This window comes from Rhinolophus sinicus, linkage group LG15 (genome assembly GCF_036562045.2).
Source record: "Rhinolophus sinicus isolate RSC01 linkage group LG15, ASM3656204v1, whole genome shotgun sequence".
NCBI lineage: Eukaryota > Metazoa > Chordata > Mammalia > Chiroptera > Rhinolophidae > Rhinolophus > Rhinolophus sinicus.
The window spans coordinates 36,588,423-36,611,776 of record NC_133764.1 but is presented as its reverse complement, the minus strand read 5'-3'; the positions used below and the strand labels follow the sequence as shown (position 1 = coordinate 36,611,776).

At 59.4% G+C, this 23,354-nt stretch overlaps 2 protein-coding genes across 8 annotated transcripts in view; one reads left to right on the top strand and one right to left on the bottom strand.

Moving 5' to 3' along the window:
• Positions 1-478: 478 nt before the first annotated feature.
• UNC13D (unc-13 homolog D) lies at positions 479-14,489 on the top strand. 4 transcript variants are annotated; one of them, XM_019745559.2, is made up of 33 exons: positions 479-592; positions 708-866; positions 1,565-1,600; positions 1,823-1,930; positions 2,037-2,096; positions 2,188-2,254; positions 2,503-2,683; positions 3,124-3,168; positions 3,286-3,354; positions 3,534-3,603; positions 3,769-3,873; positions 3,968-4,060; positions 4,140-4,243; positions 5,382-5,499; positions 5,623-5,747; positions 5,853-5,943; positions 6,025-6,081; positions 6,166-6,263; positions 6,369-6,420; positions 6,503-6,636; positions 6,739-6,859; positions 7,271-7,414; positions 7,617-7,715; positions 7,826-8,032; positions 8,202-8,270; positions 9,285-9,364; positions 10,605-10,710; positions 10,788-10,859; positions 11,666-11,749; positions 11,847-11,967; positions 12,181-12,304; positions 12,711-12,907; positions 13,599-14,489. In XM_019745559.2, exons 2-33 carry the CDS (start codon positions 750-752, stop codon positions 13,718-13,720), a joined length of 3,276 nt encoding a protein of 1,091 aa, XP_019601118.2. In that variant the 5' UTR covers positions 479-592; positions 708-749; the 3' UTR covers positions 13,721-14,489. The 4 variants fall into 4 exon arrangements, with proteins under 4 accessions (XP_019601118.2, XP_019601119.2, XP_074176359.1 ...); XM_019745560.2 differs by having other exon boundaries at positions 496-592; positions 711-866; XM_074320258.1 differs by lacking the exon at positions 479-592 and having other exon boundaries at positions 651-866.
• Positions 14,490-15,590: 1,101 nt separating this feature from the next.
• UNK (unk zinc finger) overlaps positions 15,591-23,354 on the bottom strand; it is a 34,328-nt gene continuing 26,564 nt past the window's right edge. For all 4 annotated transcript variants that reach the window (XM_019745565.2, XM_074320259.1, XM_019745562.2 and 1 more), the window contains exons 10-16: positions 23,016-23,081; positions 22,369-22,543; positions 21,354-21,455; positions 21,050-21,238; positions 18,474-18,655; positions 17,702-17,959; positions 15,591-17,032 (exon numbers count right to left, since the gene is read on the bottom strand). In XM_019745565.2, the coding sequence (XP_019601124.1) occupies positions 16,877-17,032; positions 17,702-17,959; positions 18,474-18,655; positions 21,050-21,238; positions 21,354-21,455; positions 22,369-22,543; positions 23,016-23,081 (1,128 nt within the window). In that variant the 3' untranslated portion in view covers positions 15,591-16,876. The remainder of the gene's footprint in view (positions 17,033-17,701; positions 17,960-18,473; positions 18,656-21,049; positions 21,239-21,353; positions 21,456-22,368; positions 22,544-23,015; positions 23,082-23,354) is intronic.

Sequence of the window (23,354 nt, the reverse complement as noted above, 5' to 3'; positions counted from 1 at the left end):
CTCTGAGAAAGCTCCTGTCCACTCCTGTCCTTATAGGACCAAGGCACCCTCTCAGAGGCTGGGCAGCAACACCTCCCAGCCTTTTCTGGCCATCCCCACCCAGCAGCTTCTGGGGTTGGCAAAAATCCTTACAAGGATATTCGAAGGGAGCACTCTCCAGACTGTCCTTGTGGGGGCAGGGACCTTAGGGCTGTCTCTGCCTGGTGTAGCTTGGCCCTGTCACCTTGGTGGAATGTCACCTGTGGAGTGGAGCAGGCTGAGCAGCTGGCTGCCTGCCAGGGAGACGCCTCTCTCGAGCCTCCACCCTGTGCCCTGTCCACCCCCACCCCAGGTCTGGGGCCCATTCGGGGAAGTCTTGTTGGTGAGAACCCCACCAATTCAGGGCAGCTTCCCCCATTCCCCTGCCCAGCTGAGCACAGCATCTGAGATGGGCAGGACCACTGCCTGGCCTGCCCTGGCATCCCCTACTAGGGAGCACTGGACCCTCCCCAGGGCGTTTGTGGGAGAGTGGGGTGGGGCTGGACCCGCCCACTGAGTCCACCCCAGGATTCCGGCCTGGCCAGCAGGAGGGAGGAAGGTGCCGAGTCCTCAGGTGGTGAAACCCTGACCTGGCCATTTCCACACCCACCCTTCTTCCCCCCTCCCCTGGCGCGGGGTGGCAGCCCTGGCTCTTTGCATAATCCTGTGGCTTCACTATCTTCACCCAGCAGCAGCAGGCACAGCAAAGGGGAAGGGCAGAGCCGGCCGTCATGGCGACACTCCTCTCCCACTCCCAGCAGCGCCCTCCCCTCTTGCGCCAGGCCATCAAGATAAGGCGCCGCAGGGTCAGAGATCTGCAGGATCCCCTGCCCCAAAAGGCTCAGGAGGTAGGAGTGACCTCAGCGGGGAGAAGAGCGGGCCTGCCTGGGGCTCTGTGGTCTTAGGGTGTGGGGCCCCACCTCTCACGGGCTGTGGCTGAGGGTGTGGTCCCCTTCCCTGCCTACCCCTTCCCCTGGGCAGAGCTTTCTGGATCAGCTGAGCAGGGTCTGCCATGTGTTCTCTGAGCCGCCCTGGGCCTTCGGTTTGGGGTCTGAGCCTCCTCGCTCTGGTGGGGCCGACCCCGGCATCCTCTGCTCCTCCAATTCCAAAGGGAGTGTCCCTGCTCGGCTGGGCTGCTTGGGGACCAGCTGAGCAACCCCCGGGCCTGCTTGACATGACCCCCCGTCTCCCACCTTGGCTTCTGGGCCTCACTTCCGCTGCTGGGGTGCCGAGCGTGGCCGCTTGATAAGCAGTGCTGTTTCCTCTGGGGAAGGAAGGGAAGTGGGGGCCACGGGGGCCAAGAGCTCACGCTGCTGGGGCAGCTGAGCACCAATGGACCTCAGCCATGGCAGGCCAGGGGATGAGGAAGGCGGCTCTGGGTCCGGACACCCAGGAGACCTGCTGTGGGAACAGGTGTGCGGCACTGGTGGGGTGGGAGGCTGGGCCCCGCAGCCCTGGGCCTGGGCCTGCTCTGTGAGGCGCCATTCCTGCTGTTCGGGCCCTGGTCCAGGCCCCTTGGACACTGTCTTTTCATCTTGCTCCATAGATTGAGCCTCCATCCCACCACTTCTCCCCTGAGGAGGTAAGAATCAGACTGTTGGGGGGCACAGAGAGGTGTTGGGGAGCAGCCCCCTCGGCTCCTGGCCAAGGCTGATGGCAGCAAACCCCTCCCCTCCATGGCCTGTGTGGGCATCTTGTCAGAGCTTTGGGCATACGGTGCTGGTGCCAGGGGTAGCTGGCTGGTGGGGCTCAGACCTCGTGGTGGATGGATGGGGGTTCCTGAGGTCACCCTGCTATGTCTCAGCGGGCCCTGCTCTACGAGGAAGCCCTCTACACAGTCCTGCACCGCCTGGGAAAACCTGAGCCCAACCATGTGACCGAGGCCTCTGAACTGCTGCGGTACCTGCAGCAGGTGAGCCCAGCCCCCACCTCCCCTGCAGCCTGGGTTCAGGAGTCCTTCCCTGCCTGGCCACCATCCCCAGCCTGTGCCCTGAGCCTCCCAAACTCCTCCCCCCCAGGCCTTCCACATGGAGTCCCAGGAACACCAGCAGCTGCTCCAGCAGGTCCGGGAGCTTGAGGTAACCCTGGTTCAGGGGCATCCTGGGCAAGGATGGGACTGGGAAGCCCAGCTCCCTCTGGGCCTCAGGCTCCCCTCCCCTATCCCTCCAGAAGCCAGTATTTTGTCTGAAGGCGACAGTGAAACAAGCCAAGGGCATTCTGGGCAAGGATGTCAGCGGTGAGTAGGCGGTGGGGAGCCCTGAAGGCCTTCTTCCTGGCTCCTTCCCCCCCCATCACAGTCTGTCCCATATGGGCAGGAGCTCCCATCTCCCAAACGTCCCCTGGGGCTGGCCCCAGTGCTGCTGGCCCCTTGCCCTTGGAGTCTGGGGTAGGGATGGGCTCTGCCCCCAGGCTGGGGGATGATGAGGGACCCTCCCAGGGAACCCAGCCAAAGCCCTGGCTGCCTTATCCTCCCGTCCTCCCCAGGGTTCAGTGACCCCTACTGCCTGCTGGGCATCGAGCAGGGGGTGGGCATGCCAGGGGGCAGCCCTGGGTCTCGGCGGCGGCAGAAGGCTGTGGTGAAGCACACCATCCCAGAGGAGCAGACCCACCGCACACAGGTCATCGCCCAGACACTCAACCCTGTCTGGGACGAGACCTTCATCCTGTACGTGGCCCTACCCCAGCCCTCACCCTGTCTGGGCATCTGGGGCTACTCTCAGTGGTGGAAATCCCTTAGTGAGATCAGCAGGACTTCCCAGACTGGGGGAGGGGGCCTGGCTTGACCAGAGGAGGAGTCTGCTCCTGAGGCAGAGGTGACACAGGGGACGAGACAGTGCAGAGCAGTGGCACAAATGCAACATGTGCTCATGGGTGCCGAGAGTCAGCATAGCTGGGGTGATGGATGGGTAGCTTGAAGCCTTACCTTAAAGAAGGGAGGGATGCAGTTGGGAGGGAAGGAGGAGTTGGCAGGAAGGCGCTAAGACTCCATGGAGAAGATGGCAGCTTTGAGGGACAGGCCCTAGGCTGGGGTCACCTGTGGCCTGGCCGGAGGGAGGGGTCTACCCACCAAGGATCGGCCCTCAGCCATACCCTCTTTTCTCGCAGGGAGTTTGAGGACATAAACTATTCGAGCTTCCATCTGGACATGTGGTGAGGGACATGTCCGGCTGTGGGTTGGAAAGGGGTTGAGGGTGAGGGTGGCTGGGCCTCCTCCTGCAGGGGTGAGGACACCCTCTGTGCCTCCAGCTCAAACCTCTGCCCCACCAGGGACCTGGACACTGTGGAATCTGTCAGGCAGAAGCTCGGGGAGCTCACAGATCTGCATGGGCTGCGAAGGTGAATGCCGCAGGGTCCCCAGAGAAGGCCTGGGGGCTCCTTTTGCCCTCCCCCATCATGTACACGGGTTGCTGGGCTGCAGGCTCTGTCCAGCCTGATGGCCACAGGTGGGGGGCAGATCCCAGCCTGACCCCTTCAGGCTCTTGGCCCATCTCCCTCATGTATCCTGCTTGGGACAGGATCTTTAAGGAAGCCCGGAAGGACAAAGGCCAAGACGACTTTCTGGGGAACGTGGTGCTGAGGCTACAGGTGAGTGTGGGGGAGAAGAGGCCCAGGAGAGAGACAAAAGGGGGTTCATGAAGGATTTGGGGGAGGAGTTCTGGGTCTACACCAAGCAGAGCTTGGGGTCTGCCTCCCATTGACTCCCTGCTCGGGCTCACGGGCGTGGGCCATTCCTGTCTGCTGGCCTCCCAGGACCTCCGCTGCCGGGAGGATCAGTGGTACCCTCTGGAGCCTTGCACTGAGACCTACCCAGACCGCGGTCAGTGCCACCTTCAGTTCCAGTTCATTCACAAGAGGGTAGGTCTGGGACCAGGGCCAGGGGCCCAGCTGGGTTGGATGGGCTGCACCAGGCGTGCGGGCCTCTGCTCACGGCTGCACTGGCCCTTTGCAGAGAGCCACCACGGCCAGCCGCTCCAAGCCCAGCTACTTGGTACATCTCCACTTGCTGCAGCAGCTTGTGTCCCACGAGGTCACCCAGCACCAGGTACTGCCCTCCAAGGGCTGGCTGGGCAGGGCCAGAATTTGCCTGCCAGGTCCTGACACCCCTCTACCTGTTCCCGCAGGCAGGCAGTACCTCCTGGGATGGGTCACTGAGTCCCCAGGCTGACACCATCTTGTTTCTCCATGCCACGCAGAAGGACCTGTCCGACTTCCACCAGTCCATGGCGTGAGTCCACCACCCTCTCCCTCCTTGCCTGCCCTCCTACAGGCTGGCAGCTCAAAGTCTAACCTGGAGAGATCTCCGTTTGGCCCAAACTCTGTGTTTTAATTTTTAGTCAGTCGCCAACTTTAAAAAAATCTGCAGATTCACATCTCCAGCTTCGTGTGAAAGATTCGGTGTTGGCATCACAGGGCTGTCATTTTGCTGGGCTGCAGTGGTCAGAGCAAAGTAGCATGTCCTCCCCAGTCCGTCACAGCTGTCCTCAGGCCACTTTACTCCCTGACATCACCTGAGTCCTTCTGGGCATTTGAGTTTGCCCCTGTCCCAGTCCCCAGCCCCATTTCCCAGTGCCATTGCCTTGAGGCCTGTCATCCCAGTGCCACAGTGGATTGTGGGAAGGCCAGCAAGGGGCACATGTGAGCTCACAGACATTTCAGTGCACGTGAGGAGTCCAAAGTAGGGTACACCGGCCAGGGGGAGCAATGAGAGTGGGTGCTGCCCTGGTCTGGGGCTGGCACTTGGCATTTGAGTTGGAGGCAGAAAGAAACTGGGGGAGAAGGGCAGCTCTAGGACTGTGGGCAGGTGTACCCACACTTGGACAGGTGGGGGGATGCAGCTGAGGCTGGAGACTGGAGCAGGCGCCCGTGCCCAGGGACTAGTGTGCCCACAGGGCCCAAGCCTGTCATGCAGGTTATGTTCTGGTGGGGGCCGTACCGAGGGCTGGCGCTGGATGACTCTTCTCCCCCATCCTCCCACTCGAGCCTTGTCTCAGCTCCATTGTCACCTCTGGAAAGTCTCCTCGGAACTGTTTAAAGGGCAGTTACAGCTGATGTTTGCCACATGTGCAAGAAGGCTCAAATCTCCAAATCTGATTTTTCAAAAGAAGCAAGAAAGCCTGAATTTTTAAATCATAAATATCCTAATTTAAGAGATGGGTGATTATTTATTTATATGCTTGAAAAGCACCTATGGGAACTCCAAAATCCTAGAGTTTACCTTCAGCCACTGGTTTTCAGCCTCAGCGGGTCGATGGGGATCCACAGGGGGCTTCAGGGCAGGGGGAGGCACTGTCCCTTCCTGAGACTTGAGAACAGGGGGGAGGGAGGTGCCCACCAGGCCGGGCTGAGCTTCCTGTCTGCTGCAGGCAGTGGCTGGCTTACAGTCGTGTCTATCAGAGCCTGGAGTTCCCCAGCAGCTGCCTCCTGCACCCCATCATCAGCATGGAGTACCAGTGGATCCAGGGCCGGCTCAAGGCAGAACAGGTGGGCTGGGGTGGGGTGAGGTGAGGGGTGTTGGGCAGGCAGGGGTGAGCCAGGGGGTGCGGGAGTGGCTGTCGGGGCCCCATAATGCAGTTCTGGCCTCATGGCATCTTCCTGGGCCTGCAGCTGGAGGAGCTGGCCACCTCGTTCAGCTCCCTGCTGGCCTACGGCCTCTCCCTCATCCGGAGGTTCCGGTCTGTCTTCCCCCTATCCGTCTCGGACTCCCCAGCCCGGCTGCAGTCTCTCCTCAGGTGAGTGCAATCAGGGACAAGGGAACAGCTGGGGCACCTGCAGAGGCGGGGAGGCCTGCTGGACTGAGTGGGGATGATGGGGCAGCAGGCTCTCTGCCCCCACAGGGTCCTGGTACAGATGTGCAAGATGAAGGCCTTTAGAGAACTGTGCCCTGACAGCGCCCCACTGCCACACCTGGTGACCGAAGCACTGCGGGTATGGCCCCCACCTTGAGGATGGGGAGAGTGTGTGCCTCGGCTTAGCTACCCTCCCTGCTCACTGTCTCTTTGCCCACAGAGTGGCACCGTCGAATGGTTCCACCTGAAGCAGCAGCAGCATCAGCCCATGGTGCAGGTGAGGGGGCTCAGGCAGGGTGGGGGGTGGGGGTGAGGCGCCCGCTTCTCACAGCCCTGCTCAGCTCACCTGTGTCCCTGCCAGGGCATGCTGGAGGGGGGCAAGGCCTTGCTGGGCCTGGTACAGGACATCATTGGCGACCTGCACCAGTGCCAGCGCACGTGGAACAAGATCTTCCATAAGTGAGCAGGTGGCTGGGTTGGGAGGGAGTGGGGCAGAGGCTCAGAACGGGGACCAGAGGGACCCCAGTATGCGCTGCCAGGTCACACCCATTGCCTTTCCTACAGTGCCCTTAAGATCAACCTCTTCTCCATGGCTTTCCTGGAGCTTCAGTGGCTGGTGAGTCTTGCCTGGGCATGTCTCCAGGCCACTCCTTCCACCCTGGCTCTGGAGCCCTGCCCAACTCAGTGTCCCTTCACAGGTGGCCAAGCGGGTGCAGGACCACACGGCGGCGGCAGTGAGCAGCCCTGTGTCCCCAGAGATGGGCGAGAGTCTGTTCCAACTTTACATCAGCCTCAGGGAGCTCTGCCAACTGGGCCCGGCCCCCTCGGAGAGGTGGGCGGCAAGCAGGCTTCGGGTGGGTGCGCAGTGGACAGGAGGGTCTAGGAGGGGCCTGCAGCTCCGGCCTTCCCCAGGCTGAGCTCCGGCTTTCCCCAGGGACGGAGTCCTAGCACTGGACGGCTTCCACCGTTGGTTCCAGCCGGCCATCCCCTCCTGGTTACAGAAGACTTACAGCGTGGCCCTGGCTCGAGTGCAGCGCGCTGTACAGATGGACAAGGTGGGGGCGGGGCCTGCACGGGGCGGGGCCTGGGCTGGGGCGGGGTCCCGGCTTTAAGGTGGGTGTAGAGCTGGAAATCGGTCCAAGCTTTGGGGGTGGGGTTTGGGCTCTGCTTGGACCCCAGGACGTGCAGAAGCAGGAAACCTGCGATGAACGATGATGCTCTTGAAGCCAGTTGTATGCGAAATGCTGCCTCCTAATATCCTTGGCGTTAACGGTGGCCTCCCTTTAGACTGATCCTTGCTTGGGGAGTTTGGGCAGAGCCTTACTTGATCCCCTTGTAGCCCCCTGCCCAGCTCTGTGCTTGCGGGTGATAGAAGCTCTGAACGCTTGCGGAAGGAAAGAGGGAGGGCGCAGCATGGGTACGGCAAGCCCTGAGCCCTCCTTTCTGCGTGCTTCCCCATCTCCCAGCTGGTGCCCTTGGGTGAACTGACCAAGCATAGCACGTCAGCGGTGGATCTGTCCACCTGCTTTGCCCAGATCAGCCACACTGCCCGGCAGCTGGACTGGCCCGATCCAGAGGAGGCTTTCATGATCACCGTCAAGTTCGTGGAGGTACAGGGCAGGGTCTTCCACGTGTCCCTCCCCACCTTTCTAGGACCGCCTTATTCCCACCCCACGTTGTTTCTCCCAAGCTCTTGTCCCAGCAGCCTCCAAAGGCCTGTGTCCTAAACCCCCTAAGTCACTGAGATTCCCATGCCTTCCCCCATCTGCCCCTCCTGGGCACCCTCCGTTGACCATCCCCTCCCCGCCCCAGGACACCTGTCGGCTGGCCCTGGTGTACTGCAGCCTGATAAAGGCCCGGGCCCGTGAGCTCTCTGCAGGCCAGAAGGACCAGGGCCAGGCAGCCAATATGGTAAGGGCCAGTGCTGGGAGCTGGGGGCTGGGGGCTGGGGTGGGGGTAGAGGCTGCCTGACCGGCAGTGTGGGGGAGGCCCTGCATCCCTGTGCCCATGCCTGCCCCCAGCTATGCGTGGTGGTGAATGACATGGAGCAGCTGCGGCTGGTGATTGGCAAGCTGCCTACCCAACTGGCGTGGGAGGCCCTGGAGCAGCGGGTCGGGGCCGTGCTGGAGCAGGGGCAGCTACAGAACACGCTGCATGCCCAGCTGGAGGGTGCGCTGGCTGGGCTGGGCCATGAGATCCGCAGCGGGGTCCGTACCCTGACGGAGCAGGTACCTGGTCTGACCCAAAACCCACAGTGACCCCGCCCCACCCATCCTCAGCCTGAAGCCCACCCTCCGACCCCACCCCCCTGCAGGACTTGGGTTGATGTCCAGCCTCCACCCCTTCCTGCACCTAAACTCAGGCCCTGCTCTTCCTCCTACCGTTTTGTGTTCCCAGCTGGAGGTGGGAATCGCCAAGCACATCCACAATCTTGTACGCGTCAGGGACTCTGTCCTGCCTGAGGATGTGAGTGTTCCTCCCTGCTCGCTGACCTTTGCCAGCTCTATGGGTCTGTAATTGCAAAGGGGCTCAGGGTGGGCAGGAGGCCAAAGGTCATGGGGCATCAGAGGTGAGTGCCCCAGACTTGGGCAAGGAATGTTCGTTCCCTCCTGGGCCTCAGTTTCCTCCTTGGATGCCATGGGGGCAGGGCTGGGATATTCCATGGGCTCTCCCAGCACTGATGGTTAGTGTGGGGGCTGTAGTGGGGCAGGGTTTGGACTTTGCAGCCAAACAGACCTGGATGTGCCTCCTTTTCACCTGCCCACCAGCACAGCTGTCCTGTTCATGCAAGCAAGCTGCCCTCGGTTTCCTCATTGGTCCGTGGGGGTAGTAATGCACACCTTTGACGGTGTGGGAGAATTAATTGATCAACTATTTAAGTACCCAGGCACTGATTTAGGCACTGAGTCAATGAACACCATGACCAAAATGTCTGCCTTCCTAGAGCTTACATTCTAGCAGGGGAGGTGACAGAAGAGCTAAGTAAGTACATGTAGCTAGAGCTACAGCTGTTACTGTAAACATTACATACATATGTGTGTAAGTATATATACATATACACGCACACACACTTGGTGTGTTAGATAATGATAAGGGCTAAGGAGAAAAATAAAACAAAAAAGGCCTAGAACGTGTCAGAGAGTTGTATTTTTAGATGGTGGCCAGGGAAGGCCTATTCAATGGGTGACAACTGAGCCAAAACCTAAAGGAAGCAAGAGGAGCCAAGAGGATTTCTAGGGGAGGGAACAGCAAGGGCGGAGGCCTTGAGACCATGCAGGGCAGGTTCGAGGGCGACAGAGGAAGCCCGTGTGGCTGGAGCCCACTGTGGGCAGGGCCAGCTCCCGCAGACCAGCTCCCGCAGACGTCTGGAAGGCTGCACACAGAAACTCCTGGCCCTGTTTCTCCCCTGGGTCAGGGCCAGGGAATGGGGTGGGACTGGAATGGGCCAGAGCTGGATGTGCTGCCCGCCCCTCTCCTCAGGCCATTCTGCCCCTGATGAAGTTCCTGGAGGTGGAGCTCTGCTACATGAACACCAACTTGGTGCAGGAGAACTTCAGCAGGTCTGCGGTAGCCGGTAGCCGCCTGCCCTGCGGCACTCAGCCCCTCCTCTTCTCCCCCTGCCCCTCCTTCCCGGCCATTCTCCGGGGAGGATGCCACCATCCTCTGCTGAAATGCTCCCTCCCAGGGACTGGGAGCTCACTTCCTCACTTTAGGCTGAGCTGAAACCTATCTATCCTTTCTGCCTTAGCCCTGGACCATCTTTGGGGCCTCACTGACTGCTGCTCTGCCCTCCTAACATTACAGGCAACTGCTGTCCCTCTCCCATGATCCAGGGGAACTTCTGGTTAGGTTCTCTCTCCAGGCAGGGGCCCAGCAAACCAGGCAGCAGGGGTAGTCAAGGGCGTGGGCTCTGGACAGCCTGGATTCAGACTCCAGCTTCCTTGCTGCTCAGTCAGTAGTGGCCTTGAGCAGATTACTCAAGATTTCTGTGCAGATGGTCATAGTTCTGGCCTCTATCAAGGACTAAAGGAGTCACGTGAAATGCTGAGAGCAGTGCCTGTACAAAGGAAGTGGTCTGTGAGCTGCAGTGACAATGGTGACAGTGACTGATGAGAGGTCCTCCACGTGACTCTGGGCCTGAGGAGGCTGCTGGTCCCTCTGCCAGGAGCTCTGCTCTGCTCCAGGTGGTGCAGTGGGTGTTAGAACAGTGTCTGGTGCATAATAAACATTTAAGTATGTCGAAGAAATGAACTACTTTTAATATAGACCTCCCCCATTCTTAATAACGCATTTTTTGTAATTACCTGCCTGAGTCTGTTTTGACATGTGCAATTTCAGTTATCGCAAGTAGGTAGTTATTAGGACTGTGGCTTGCTTGCTGCTTTTTTCTCCCCGGAGGTTGCAGATACTTATCCATGCCACGCGCTGAAATCCTATTCATTTGGCCATTTCCATCTTGACTCCTGATTCTGTCACTGGGAAACCAGCCTCCTCCACACCTTGTTTGTTGGGGTTTGATAATCCCGAGAAGGCTTGTCACTAGGTTGGGAGATGTGTTGGAAAGGACTGGGCCCCGTCTGCCCCTGCTTGTCCTTCCCTCAAGGGACCAGCCCTCACTACACTGCCTGCCTGTGGCCCTGCCCCCAGGCTCACCTGTGAAGCAGGTGGGGTGGAGGGTGGAGATGGGGAGGAGCTGTGGGTGGGCCTGGGTCCCATGAGGCTGCCCCTTTCTCAAGAACAACTGCTTCCTGTCTTCCTTCTCCCGTTCTGTGCGCGGCATCCCTCGGCACCTCACCTCAGCCTTCTGACCCTGCTCTGGACCCACACGCTCACGGTGCTGGTGGACGTGGCTACTTCCCAGCGGAGCTGCCCCCTGGCCTGTAGCAGGCTGAAGATCGCGCTGCAGGTAATAATACCAGCGACAGCAATAATAACCCTGCTGGGAGTGTACATGGGCACCTCTGATGTCTCACTCACCCCCAGAACCTGGAGATCTGCTTCTACGCAGAGGGCTGTGGCCTGCCGCCTGAGGCCCTGCACACGGCCACCTTCCAGGTAGGGGCCTTTTGGTGTGAGTGGGGTGGGGGGGAGCCTTCCTTCCTGTGCTCACCCGTGTCCACGACCAGCTACATAATTACACGGCCCAGCACCAAGTGAAAAAGTGGGCCTCTTTTTCAAAAATTGTTCAGTGTTGGGGCCGGCCCGGTGGCTCAGGCGGTTAGAGCTCCGTGCTCCTAACTCTGAAGGCTGCCGGTTCGATTCCCACATGGGCCAGTGGGCTCTCAACCACAAGGTTGCCAGTTCAACTCCTCGAGTCCCACAAGGGATGGTGGGCAGCGTCCCCTGCAACTAAAATTGAACATGGCACCTTGAGCTGAGCTGCTGCTGAGCTCCCGGATGGCTCAGTTGGTTGGAGTGTGTCTTCTCAACCACAAGGTTGCCGGTTCGACTCCCGCAAGGGATGGTGGGCTGTGCCCCCTGCAACTAGAAAATAGCAACTGGACCTGGAGCTGAGCTGCGCCCCCCACAACTAAGACTGAAAGGACAACAACTTGACTTGGAAAAAAAGGCGTGGAAGTACACACTGTTTCCCAATAAAGTCCTGTTCCCCTTCCCCAATTAAAAAAAATTATTATTCAGTGTTAAGACAGCAACAGCAGGGCATTAAAACAAGCTGAGGTTCTAAGCACGGTGGAGGGGGTGCTGTGCGACTGCAGGGGTGGCATACCTGTGAAGCCCATCCAGTGCGTTCTGTGTCAAATTGATGTCTCCCCTCTCGGCTGGGAGCTCCTGAAGGGCAGCACTGGGCTGTGACTGAGTGGGACAGTTCAGGTGACTTTTCGGCTGGACTCCATTCCTAGGCCCTGCAGAGGGACTTGGAGCTGCAGGCGGCCTCCAGCCGGGAGCTCATCCAGAAGTACTTCTGCAGCCGCATCCAGCAGCAGGTGAGGCTCCCTTCCTCTGCCACTCACTGTGCACCTGGAGCCGCGCCTCACCTGCTCTGCCCCAGCCGCTGACGCTACCCACGTGCCCCACCCCCAGGCAGAAACCACCTCTGAGGAGCTTGGGGCTGTCACGGTCAAGGCCTCCTACAGCGCCTCCGAGCAGAAGCTGCGTGTGGAGCTGCTCAGCGCCTCCAGCCTGCTGCCTCTGGACTCCAATGGTGAGTGGAGGCTGCTCAGTGGCCACTCCGTGTCCCCGCCCTGCCCCTCCGTGTCCCTGGGTTTCTCTGGTCCTCTGAAGGAGCACTAGGTGCATTCCTCCGGACTACCACGAGGGGGCAGTGCGGCTGAGCGGGCACAGCTGCAGGGAGTGGGGGCTGGCCGGAGGGCTAGGATATCCTTGGCCATCATCCTCTTCCTGGGTCACTTGCCAGGCTCCAGTGACCCCTTTGTCCAGCTCACCTTGGAGCCCAGGCACGAGTTCCCTGAGCTGGCCCCCAGGGAGACCCAAAAGCACAAGAAGGACCTTCACCCGCTGTTTGATGAGACTTTTGAATTGTGAGTGGGTCCCCACATTTGCCACACTTTCCCAGCCCTGGACCTGCCTCAGGCCTGCTCCTCTCTGCTGGGGCCAAGGGGCTCCCCTGAAGTGACTTTGTTTGGGTCCCAGGGAGGGGCCTTTTAGGACAAGGGTTTGCTGGCATGGGTACCAAACCTGGTCCCTGGGAGGTAGGATGAGACTGTGGGAGAAAACTCCGTGTTGCTTCCAGGAGGTCCTGAGGTCCTCTGTTCCCTAAGACAGCAAACCCCCTGGTTTAAAGCATCAGCCTGAGCTATGCCAGGCTGAGAACAGACTTGCCAATCCCCCCACCTGTCTGTGGCATCTTTCTCCCAGCCCTCCTGTCGGGGTGAACCGATGTGAGTGGGGGGTGGGCAGCTGAGCCTGACTCTGTCCCCCACCCAGCCTGGTGCCCGCCGAGTCGTGCCAGAAGGACGGGGCGTGCCTCCTGCTCACTGTGCTGGACCATGACACGCTGGGCGCTGATGACCTGGAAGGGGAGGCCTTCCTGCCACTGCGCTCGGTGCCAGGCCTGACTGGGACAGAGGAGCCTGGGATGGTGCCTCAGACCCGCCTGCCCCTCACCTACCCCATGCCCAACGGTAGGCCTGAGCCTCAGGGCAGGGCAGTGGCCATGAGGCTGCGAGTGGAGTGTGGGGCCTGGCCGGGGAGGGACAGCCTGGAAAGGCTCAGGCAGGGGTCCCCAGGAAGGTGAAGTTGGGGTCAGAGGAATCCCTCCTCAGAGGTGGAAGCCAGTGGAGCCAGCATGGTGACTTGTGTGGCTGAGTAGATCTCAGTGTAATTTAAGCTAGGCCAAGTGTAGTGTGACTTTCTCTGGTGGGGGAATGTCACCAAATTTACCTGGGGAGAGGGACTGGATCTTGATAGGAATAGGTCATGTTTGTGCACTTAGGGACCTGTGCTACACTTGACATATATTAACTTTGAATCATTATCCCCACCTGATGAAGCAGGTAATTGCTATTTTACAGAGGAGTAAACTGTGGCACAAAGGTTAACTAGCTACCCTGAAGTTTTCATATAAAACGGTAATAGTCGCAACCTGAGGCACACCTCAGCCTCCTGCACTGCAACTGGGTCCGTGTCTGAGCCAGTGCCCTCTGGCCAGAGGTGGCGAGGGTGTCTCTAGTCTAGTCCTGCCTCATGAGCTTGGCTGGTGTGGGTCCCTCACTAGCTTCCAGGTTGGCTGGAGAATGGGCAGAGCTGTTCCCCGGCGCTACCCAGGCACTGCCCCTCCCGCAGAACCTGACCCCCAAATGCCTCTCTTCGCAGGGGACCCAATCCTGCAGCTGTTGGAGAGCCGGAAGGGTGACCGTGAGGCTCAGGTGTTTGTGAAGCTGCGGCGGCAGCGAGCCAAGCAGGCCTCCCAGCATGCCCCACGGCCAGGGCGATAGCAGTGGAGGTTGGGGATGGGGATGAGTCCCTGGTAGGACAGACTTTCCTGAGACGTCTGGATTCTCCCCACCACAGTGGATCCCTCCAGCCTGGCCTAACTAACACTTGAAGGGCCCTGCAGGTCTGGGGAGCACCAGCATGCAGAAGGCCCAGAGTGCAGACCCTCTCCGGTCTCCTGCCAGAGCAGGGGCCACGGTGATGGGGATACTATTAGCAGTATTTATACTCCCTCCTCCCTCCCTCCAGCCCTGGCCTCAGCCTTCTGCCAATCCCAGCACTGGGGGAGGGGAGGCAGCTGTCTGCTTCTCCTGCTCCTGCTCTGGGAAAAGCTGCTCTGGCAGGGCAGGGTCTCAGCCATCTGTCTCACGGCATGCGGCATGCCTATTCCAGCCGGCATGCCTATTCCAGCCACAGGGTGGGGACCAGGCCTATTCTTCAGCACCCCAGGGCTGTGTGCAGAGCCTCCCTCCCTCCTGAGGGAGAGCAGGCCCTGCCAAAGAGGAGGCTACAGCTGTCCTGGGGGTGGGGGTGGCCACCATAATGAAAGGAGCCTGGGTCCTCTCCTGGAGGTTGCCAACACGCAGGCTAAGCAGCCTAGTGCCAGGGACCTTCTGGCTGATAGGTGAGAACTGGCAGGCAGTGGGCTGGCATGGAGGAGCAGAAGCAGAAAGGGCAGCTTGGCTAACCATATCTACTGAGGACATCTCCCTGGGCCAGTAGCAGGCACTTGTATCTTAGCAAAAATAAAAAATAAAAAAAGTAACAATCCATTGTCCTCTTAGAAAAAGTACTGTTGGCCTGCAGTGGGGCCCAGATCAGTCAGGCCACACAAACGTCCTCCCCAGCCCTCAGGACACCTTGAGCTGCCCCCACCCTGGGGCCTGGCCCACCGCTCACCCCCCCATTTACAGAGCAGGGATGTGGGTATGGGGGTGTGATGCAGAAGCAGGTGCTGGCGCAACTGGCATTCCTGGTGTTTGGGCCAAGGGCTTTGAACAGAACTCTATCACGCACATCCGCTTCTGTGGTTGCTGCCTAGCACAGGGGCCTGCAACTCCAGGCGGGGCACCAGGAGCCAGGGGGTGGGGGGGCTCCCAGGCTGAGGCTCAGTGCATGCCCTGAACCGCAGGGCTTAGAGGATCGGGTGCCAGCCCTGCCTGCAGGGAGGTGGCCTGTGCTGGGAGTCAGAGCCTGAGGCTGGCTGGCATCCTAGCTGTGACCTTGGTTGAGTCACTTAACCTCTCAGACCGCGCAAGTACAATGGGTAGGAGGCCTGAGGTCATCCACACGGCCCCTTGCAGCTCTGAACCGCTGAGACCCACACAGAGAACAGCCCACTGAACAGGCCAGCTGAGGGCAGTGGGGAGGGCGGCAGCTCCAAGGCTGAGACCCTTAGCCCTCAGGGGGCAGGGTGGAGTGAGCTAGGGTGGAAGGCGGGATGCTTTGGGGGCCCACCTTCCTTTTACTGCTTTTATGAGAAGGCAGGGTCTGTTCCTAAGAAACCACTAGGGGCCCTGCTGTCCTTTGGAAAACAACATTAAGTCAACCAGGGGCAGCTGTTGAAAGAGCCTGAAGAGGGGAGTGGCAGGGCTCAGAGGTCTCGGCCCCCATCACATCAAGCACAGCAGGCCTGGGGCAGAGAGCACTGGCGCTCTGTCTAGGCGCCGGATGGGCCCCGGGAGCCTCTAGGCCACTGCAGTGCCTGGCCACAGCTCAGGGGTGAGGGCACAAACTGTTTCCGTGGCTGACGCAGGGCTCCCAGCCTAGGTGGGGCTGGCACCTGGGATGGGACAGCCAAGCTGTCCCACCTCAGAGTTCAGAGGCCCTCTTCTGGGGCCCCATTCTTCACCCCATCTAAACATGCTACCATTGCAAGTTCATATTTTATTTCCAATAGGTTTGGACTTTTGTTGATTTTTGTATTTTTGTAAAAAAAGTTTTCACTTAATTCATTGAAAGCCCTTTCGTGCTGAGCCCAAGGGAGGGGAGGCTGGGGCCAGACCCTTTGCAGCCCTCTTGCTCCCACCCCAGACACCCAGCGCTGGGAGTGGGGTGGCTGCCCTCTGCCCGCGCTGCCCTCCCACCCCCTATGCATCTCTCTGTACAGAACAATTTTTAAAATGGAAGCTAAGACACACTATACATTGGACAGGCACACACACACATGCACACAGGCGTCTGCTCCAAACGGGGCAGAACGTCAGCTGCACTCAGAGAGCACCAAGGAATGCATACGGAGCCCCTCCTGGCAGGGAAGGCAGGGCCTGAACCCCGGTCCTCACCGTCCGCAGCTCCTCCCTATCAATTGCCCTGCTAGCTGCCAGAGGGAGGGGGCGGAGAGCACAGGGGCTGTGCCAGAAGGGGGGGGGCAGGGAATGCAATGCCAACCTGGTAGGTGGCCCTGGGGTGAGGGAGGCTGCTTTGGAAACCCAGGGGAAAGGATTGACCCCCGACCTCAGGAACCTGAGGGGTAGCACTCCCAGGCCTTGCCCCTCGAGGGGCTTCAAGGGCCCAGAGTGGGGAGCAGGGCTGGCCCCGCAGCTTGGGCCTACCAGCCCTGAACTGAATACACATTTGGTAAACCTAGGAGCTAGGCTGGTCTAGACCCACAGCACACCCCTCAGGCCTCACAGCTGGGAACCAGGTCTGTCCGGATCCTCCGTACCCCTGGCTCTCACCCCGGCCTGGGGAGGTAGGGTGCACAGGGCCTGCCCGGAAGGCTTGTGCCCTCCCCGCAGCCCCTTCTAACTCCCCACCCTTCCCTGCTCAGGCCCCAGGAAGAAGTTAAAAATAGTTAGTTCCTACGTAAAAAAAGACAGAAAGAGATCCCCTGCCAAAAGGCGGGTGGGAGAAGAGGGGAACGTGGGAAAGGTAGGGAGTGGGCAGGGGGAGGACTGCAAAATAGTTTCTTCTTTTAAAAAGTGCTTGTTAAGTCTGTTTTAAAGTGTGTGTCTATATCCATATACAGATATACACACAGACACTTCACACACTGGCCGCCCACGCATACCTGCACACATACAGAAATGTATCCATTTCCATAATCATATACATATACATACATACATACATACATACATACATACATACATATATATACTTTAAAAAGTCCTAGGTGAGAAGATCTGAGCCAGGCCGGAGCCAGGCCTGCAGGGTCACGACTGGAGGGAGTGGGCCCGGCCCGGCTGGCAGACGGGGCACTCACTGCCCTCGGCACAGAGCTCGCACAGCACGGCGTGTTGGCACGGCAGCACCGCCCGCTTCTGCTCCTGACACTTAAGGCATTTCACCGACTGCATGTGGAACACAGCCTGCGGGCAAAGTGACAGCGTGGTCACTGGCCTGGTCTCCGTTGCTGCCCTGGGTCGGACATGTTCCCTCAACCCTCATTTCAGCCCCCTTGGGATGAGGAAAGTGCGGCGCAGAGCCCGCAGGACCCAGCTGACAAGTGAGACAGCGGGGTTAGATTCAGGCCGATCACCTCATGGCTCCTATTTCGGCTTTCAGCTTTGGCTGCGGGCTCAGTGTGGGGGAGTCAGAGCCCAGGCGCGGGGGTGGCCTGGCTGCCAAAGGCCTAGCGAAGGAAAGAATGCTCTTTCCACTGTGCCAGGCTCCCCCTGGGGGCCCAGCAGGGCACCTAGGAATGCAGAGAGTAGCCCTGGGGACCTAACCATCCTGGAATGTCTGTTGGTCGGGGTAGAGCTCACAGAAGCTGTCAGGATGTGACTTAGGGCCCAGGTACCCGAGGGTCAGCTCAGTCCAGTGCCTGCCCTCAAAAGTGCTGGGGTGGTACCGACCATCCACCTCCCCGGGAGTGACCTTCTCCAGCTGGCCAGCATTTTGGGTTGGCCCAGGGGCTGGACAGAGATTCTCAGAAGGAGGGGGGTCATCCCTGGAACAGTGTGGACCCACCAGGGTCCAAACACTGGCGGAGGCCACTGTCCACCCCACCCAGGGCTCCCCTAACCTCCCGGGCTCACCTTGTCCACTTGCTCCAGGTGGGCCCGCAGCTGCTTCTGGAGGGAGTAGAGGGTGGAGAGCGAGAGGGCCTCCAGGTCTGAGAAGGCGGGCAGGGCCTGCGGGTCCGGCCCTGAGTGCAGCCGCTCCAGCTCTTCCTGCAGCTTCTTCACCTGCACCTCCAGCTCGTCACGCTGCTCCCGGGCCAGCTCGCACTCAGCGCCTGCCGCGCTGGCCCGCTCACCAGCCTCCTCGGCCTCCTTCTTCCAGGCGTCACAAGCCTGTGGGCCCAATACGCAGCATCTGGTCACGATGGTCCCCTGCCCCCCTGCACCCAAGAGTGTATCTCTGGGAGCCCGTATGAGCCACTGTAGCTGTGGCTGGGCCTGACGGGAGCGGGGTCAGCAGTCTGGGGAGGGGCAGGGAAGACGCTGACGATGCCTGCAGAGAAGAGATTGCAGGACGTGCAACAGACCCTTTGTGGGCGGGGAAGGGGGCTGGGCCCAGCAGAGCCTGGAACCCAGGCTGGAACCCTGGAGAGTCAGGGCTTTTGGGGAGAGGCAAATGGTGCTGTGGGACCAGACCACAGAGGGAGTTCCAGGTCTGGGACACCAGTTACCCCAGCGTCCTGACTGCCAAGGCAAGTCTTGCCATAGGTGGAGAGAGAACAAAGTTGACTTTCAGCTCTGCTCTCTCCGGGACCCCTGGCCTCCCCAACCCATGCCCACTGTGTAAGATGGGCTCGAACTGGACGCCACCAGAGCCTGGGGAAGGGGGGACGTGGGGGCCCAGTACCTGCTTCGCCTGCTTCCAGGATTCCTCCCACTGCTTGATGGTGCCATTGGCTTCGTCTAGCTCTTGCCGAAGCCGGGCCAGCTCGGCAGCCCCCGGCCCTGACAGGAAGGCAGGGGAAGTGCCTGGGGAGAAACTTCCAGAGGCAAAGTGCTCCCAGATGCTGCTGTTCATCCCATTCAGACCTGCCCCGGGGAGGGTAGGAACATTAGTGCTCTGGAGGGCCCTGCCCAGCCCTGCCAGGGGCTCCCTAGGGCTGGGCACAGCTCCAGCAGTGCAGGCCAGGCCGGGGAGCCCTGGCAGAGGGTTCTGCCTGAGTATGTAGGTGTTGCACTTCAGTCAGAGCTACTGTACTGCCACCTGCTACTTATCAGCTGCCACTTAAGTTCTGAGTCTCGGCATCCTCATCTGTAAAATAGGGTTCCCATCACGGACACAGGGTGATACAGGGGCATGGAGGGTGCTGTAGGGAGAGCAGTCTGTGCTGGGGAGCCTTGCGCCCTGACGTGAGGCCGGGGAGGAGGGTCAGTAGAAAAGACATAGGCCAGAACCTCAGATGATGGTATAGCTGGAGCAGGAATAGTTCAGGGAGCCCTGCGTCCATCCCCCTTGTTTTGTGGCAAGAAAACGAAGATAAAACATGTCACCAAGACTCAGACCAATAGTAAGTGATGGAACCAGTACATAGTAAGGGCCCCGGACTCTCAGCGCCTACTCCTTCCTGTAAGCCGCTGCCGCTCACCCTCCCGCCCACCCACCCACTCACCCAACAGATGTTTGCCTTTAAACAACACTACGTGTCCCTGCTCTGTGGCTCCCAGGGCAGTCCCTGTCTTCCAGAGGGGAACCAATAGCCACCTCTGGCCTCATTCTGCCCACACATATTATTTTAATGACTTCTTCCTTGCTTCCTTTCCCACTAATCCAGCCAGGATGTTCCAGAAACAAATGGCTTTAGCACAGTCTGTCCTCCAATAACACAAGTGCCCCCACAATAGGACAGCCGGCTCCTGTGTGGAGATCCTGCGTGGGCTGTCCCTGAGCCTGGCTTCCCTGTCCCAGAGGCGGTAACTCGGGGTCACCACTGACACACTATCCTAGCAGCAGTTCTGCCCATGCTTGTCTCCTCCACACTCAGGTGGCACTGGCTGTCTTGGAGAGGAGCCACTTCCTCAGACAGGGCCCTCTTGGCGACATCTAGGTTAGGTCCCCCCTATTATTCTGAATCCCAGCCCACAGCCCTCGGACTCCACACAATAGTGCCAGTCTCTAAGTGTGACCTAATGTCTGTCACCTCTGCCTCCCCCGCCCAGGGCTCCATGCCCACAGGACTGTGGCGCTCACAGTGTGCCTATAAAACTGTGCTCAGTGACTGCGTGGGGAAAGAATGGTTTGTGGCCAGGAAGTACCGTGTTTCCCCGAAAATAAGACCTGACCAGAAAATCAGCCCTAGCATGATTTTTCAGGATGATATCCCCTGAACATAAGCCCTAATGCGTCTTTTGGAGCAAAACTTAATATAAGACCCAGTCTTATTTTCGGGAAAACACGGTAGGGCTGCAGTCAAGATGCCGCCAGAATGTGGAATGAGTCAGACAAATACAACATGACACATCTGAAGCTGATGGCATCACCACAGACCAGGTTAGGACAAACAGCTTCACAACTGGCAAAGTGCTAAGACATCAGTGCGCTGCCCTGACCTCAGAGTGACACAGGGAAGGTCCCAAACCTGGTCAGAAAGTCAAAGCGCGGCTCGGTGGCTCAGTGTGACCAGGACGCCCAGGACCCTTGGGGAGGGTATGTCTGAGCTTCTTGAATAGCTGCTGGGGGCGGGGAAGTGAGAGTAACATCTGTTGTTGCTGGAGAGGCAGTGGGTTGGGCACTGTGCTGTGTTTTACGTCTGTTACCTCAGCAAATAGTCACACCAGCCCCCCGCCCCCTGCACAAGGGGACGAGGACCCTGTGAGTGGTAGCAGAGCACGCCATGCTTCTCACCACTATGCCTCGATGTGCCTTCCAGAACCTCCAGTCCACACCCTTCTACTGTGTTCAGGGCTGGAGCGGGAAGGCCACCCTGAGCCTGGGCTGAGCCTGTTCAGACCTCTCCCTGGGCCTCCTGTGAACCTGGCTGTTGTGACCTAATGTCTGTCACCTCTGCCTCCCCTGGAGACCAGGGCTCCATCCTCCGGGAGCTCCGGGGGCCTGGGCAGAACCGCCACACGGGCATGAAGAGCAGAACTAGGCCCTGGTGGCCCTGAGGCCACAGCTTGTCAATGTGCACTGGCCCTGTGCCTAGTGTTTCCCTCCAGTGACTTTGTTGAAGCCTCACCACCATCTAACGAGGTGGGTGCTGCCGCTCTACCCATTTTACAGCAGAAGAAACTAAGGCTAAGTGACTTGTCGAGGATCACACAGCCAGGGGAGTCATGGAACAGGGACCCGACTCTCCTCCGAGCCCAGAGCCCCTGCTCTAACCTCCGCTCTGCACTACCTCTAGCCACGTACAAAGCGGCCAAAGGCACTTTCCAAAAGCCCAGGTCCTGCCCCAGGTCTCAGGGAGCCACACCCCTTCTTACCCAAAGATCCATGTGATGCTGAGGTCCCCAAAAACGTGTTTTCTGACTGACTCAGGTGGCCCTGGGGCTGCTGCAGGAAATGTGAGGAGAGGCTAACAGGAGGGGACGGGGATGCTGAGTGGAAGGAGGCGGGGCTGCCCAAGGAGCCGGGGATGTTCACGGGGGCAGAGCTCTGCAGCAAACTGCCGCCTGCAAGAGAGGCCAGGAGGGCGGGCCGAGTGAGGGCAGGCAGCCATGTGGCGCCACACCAAGTGGGGACCCCGAGGAGCCCTCCCCCGTCCCCTGCCCCCCCACAGCCCAGTACCAATTGTGATGCTGCCTGGGTGGGCTACTGTGTTGTTGTCGAAAGTCTTCTCTAGGGCGGCCACCCCAAACTCATTCAAGTCCAGGTCATCCAGGGCAGACTCTAGGGACAGAGCGATCAGGGCGTGAGCCCCCCAGCCTCCCGAGGGATCACAGACCCCGAGGTTCCAGGCCTCACCTCTTGGACCCCCCTGCACTTTACTACCTCCTGTCCCCGTCTTATCTTCATGCTCAAGTCCCACATGGACCTGTCCTCTCTCGACCCTCAGCCCGTGACTGGGCTGATCCTCTGTCACACCGACCCCCCGCACTGTCTGCTTAGCTAAGTCCAGCTCAAATGGCTCCCTTTTCCGAAGCCTTCTTTGATAACCCCAGGGAGAATCGAGTCCCAATCCAGGGTTTCTGCCTCTGACAGAGGTCTTGTCTCCTGATGATACAGTTTGTATGTCTCCCTCCTGAGCTCGCTGAAAGCATGTTCGTCTCGGCCCTCGGTGGCTAATGCGTGGTAGGTGCTCGAAAATGTCCACTGCCCTCTGCTGAAATAGACTGGGAGGGTGGGAACACTGTCCCTCCTTGAAGGCAAGAACAGCATGTCTTCATGTCTGTAACCACAATGACTACGATGGGACCTGGCACAAAGTGGCCCCATAAATGACTGCTGAAAGAGAACAGCCGTGACCTCCAATGACCGGGAACTCTAAGGACAGTTGTGCAGGTTGTTCACTGCACAAGGAAACCTAGTGAGAGGATGAGTGGGGGCTGAATGACATATATCGTGGAATGAGACTGCACTTGTCCAGGGGAAGAGGCATCTCTAATTTGCTATAAGGGCTAGTCTTGGCCCTATACCCTGGGCTCATTTTCCCTTTAACTCAAAGGCCTAGAGTGCCCCCCCTCTGACTCCCCCCACTTAGATGTCTAAAGTGACCAGTATGCTGGTTTGTCTCACTCTGGAGACCTCGTATCTCTGACTCCAGACCCAGTCCTGAACTTGGCAACAGAAATGGCCTAATTACCTATGACCGACTCTACCGTGTCGCTGGTGGGGTAGAAGGGCAGAGCATTTGCATTCATGCCAGGGACGCTGCTGGTGCCAGCGGGGCTAGGGGGAGTAGCTGCCAGGCTGGAGGTGATACTAGAAGAGATGCTTGAGGTCAGGGGGCTGCCCACAGGGCGGATGCCCAGCACGTCCTGCAACGAGAGAGTGAGGAAAGGCAATGGGATGCCCGCCCAGGAGGTCACTGACCAGGGGCTGGGTGGGGCAGATGTGGGGCACCCAGCCTTTGTCTGGTTGCCTTCATGCCTATATGGGGTCCCCCCCACTTGACACTTTGTTGAGAGGCTGGAGTTGCAGGGGCTGCTTTGGAGGCTTCAGGGCCCACTCACCTCTAAAGTGCTGCACAGGAGAGGGAGAAGTAGTCCAGTGCCTGGCACACTGTAGATGCTCAATGATTTTTTTACTCACTGATGAGTGAGTCCAGGAGGTGAGGGGCTCCAGGGCCTGATCCCACCCTTTCTGGGTTTGGGGCTGGGGCCCCTCCTTAGTCCTGCCCTCGGCTTATGGAGAAAGCAGTGCCTCCCATCCCTGCAGCCCCCGGGGGTTCTGGGCCTGGCCTGTGCACAGCAGGTGCCAGGAGCCAAGAGGAGGCTGAGAGCTCGGTACCTGTTTGGGCTGAAGCAGAGGTTGCTCTTGACTCCTGGGCTCTAGCGAGTGGGGTTTTAACTTGGCCTGAGAAAGGTCAGGGAGCACGAGATGAATGCAGTGCAAAGGGGCGCCCCGAGTCCAGGAGCCCTCCTAAGCGTCACCTGCCATGGCTCACTGAGGCTGCAGGCACCAGGGCCCAGGGCGGCGGCACACGCCCGTCATGCAATCGCCCTTCACACACATGCACCTGCTCTCCCTCCACACCCCTACTCCTTTCCCTACCCTAGGAACCAGGGGGTTGCTCCTCTCCTCCCAGGTGACGCCAAGCCTCAGGTAAGCTCATTAGGGACCCCTCTG

Excerpts from the sequence above, each read along its gene's own strand:
- UNC13D (XM_019745559.2), top strand. The coding sequence starts at position 750 with ATGGCGACACTCCTCTCCCACTCCCAGCAGCGCCCTCCCCTCTTGCGC. Across the intron at positions 3,169-3,285 it reads AGCTTCCATCTGGACATGTG|GGACCTGGACACTGTGGAAT; the intron begins GTGAGGGACATG and ends CTGCCCCACCAG. Across the intron at positions 10,711-10,787 it reads GGCTGAAGATCGCGCTGCAG|AACCTGGAGATCTGCTTCTA; the intron begins GTAATAATACCA and ends ACTCACCCCCAG.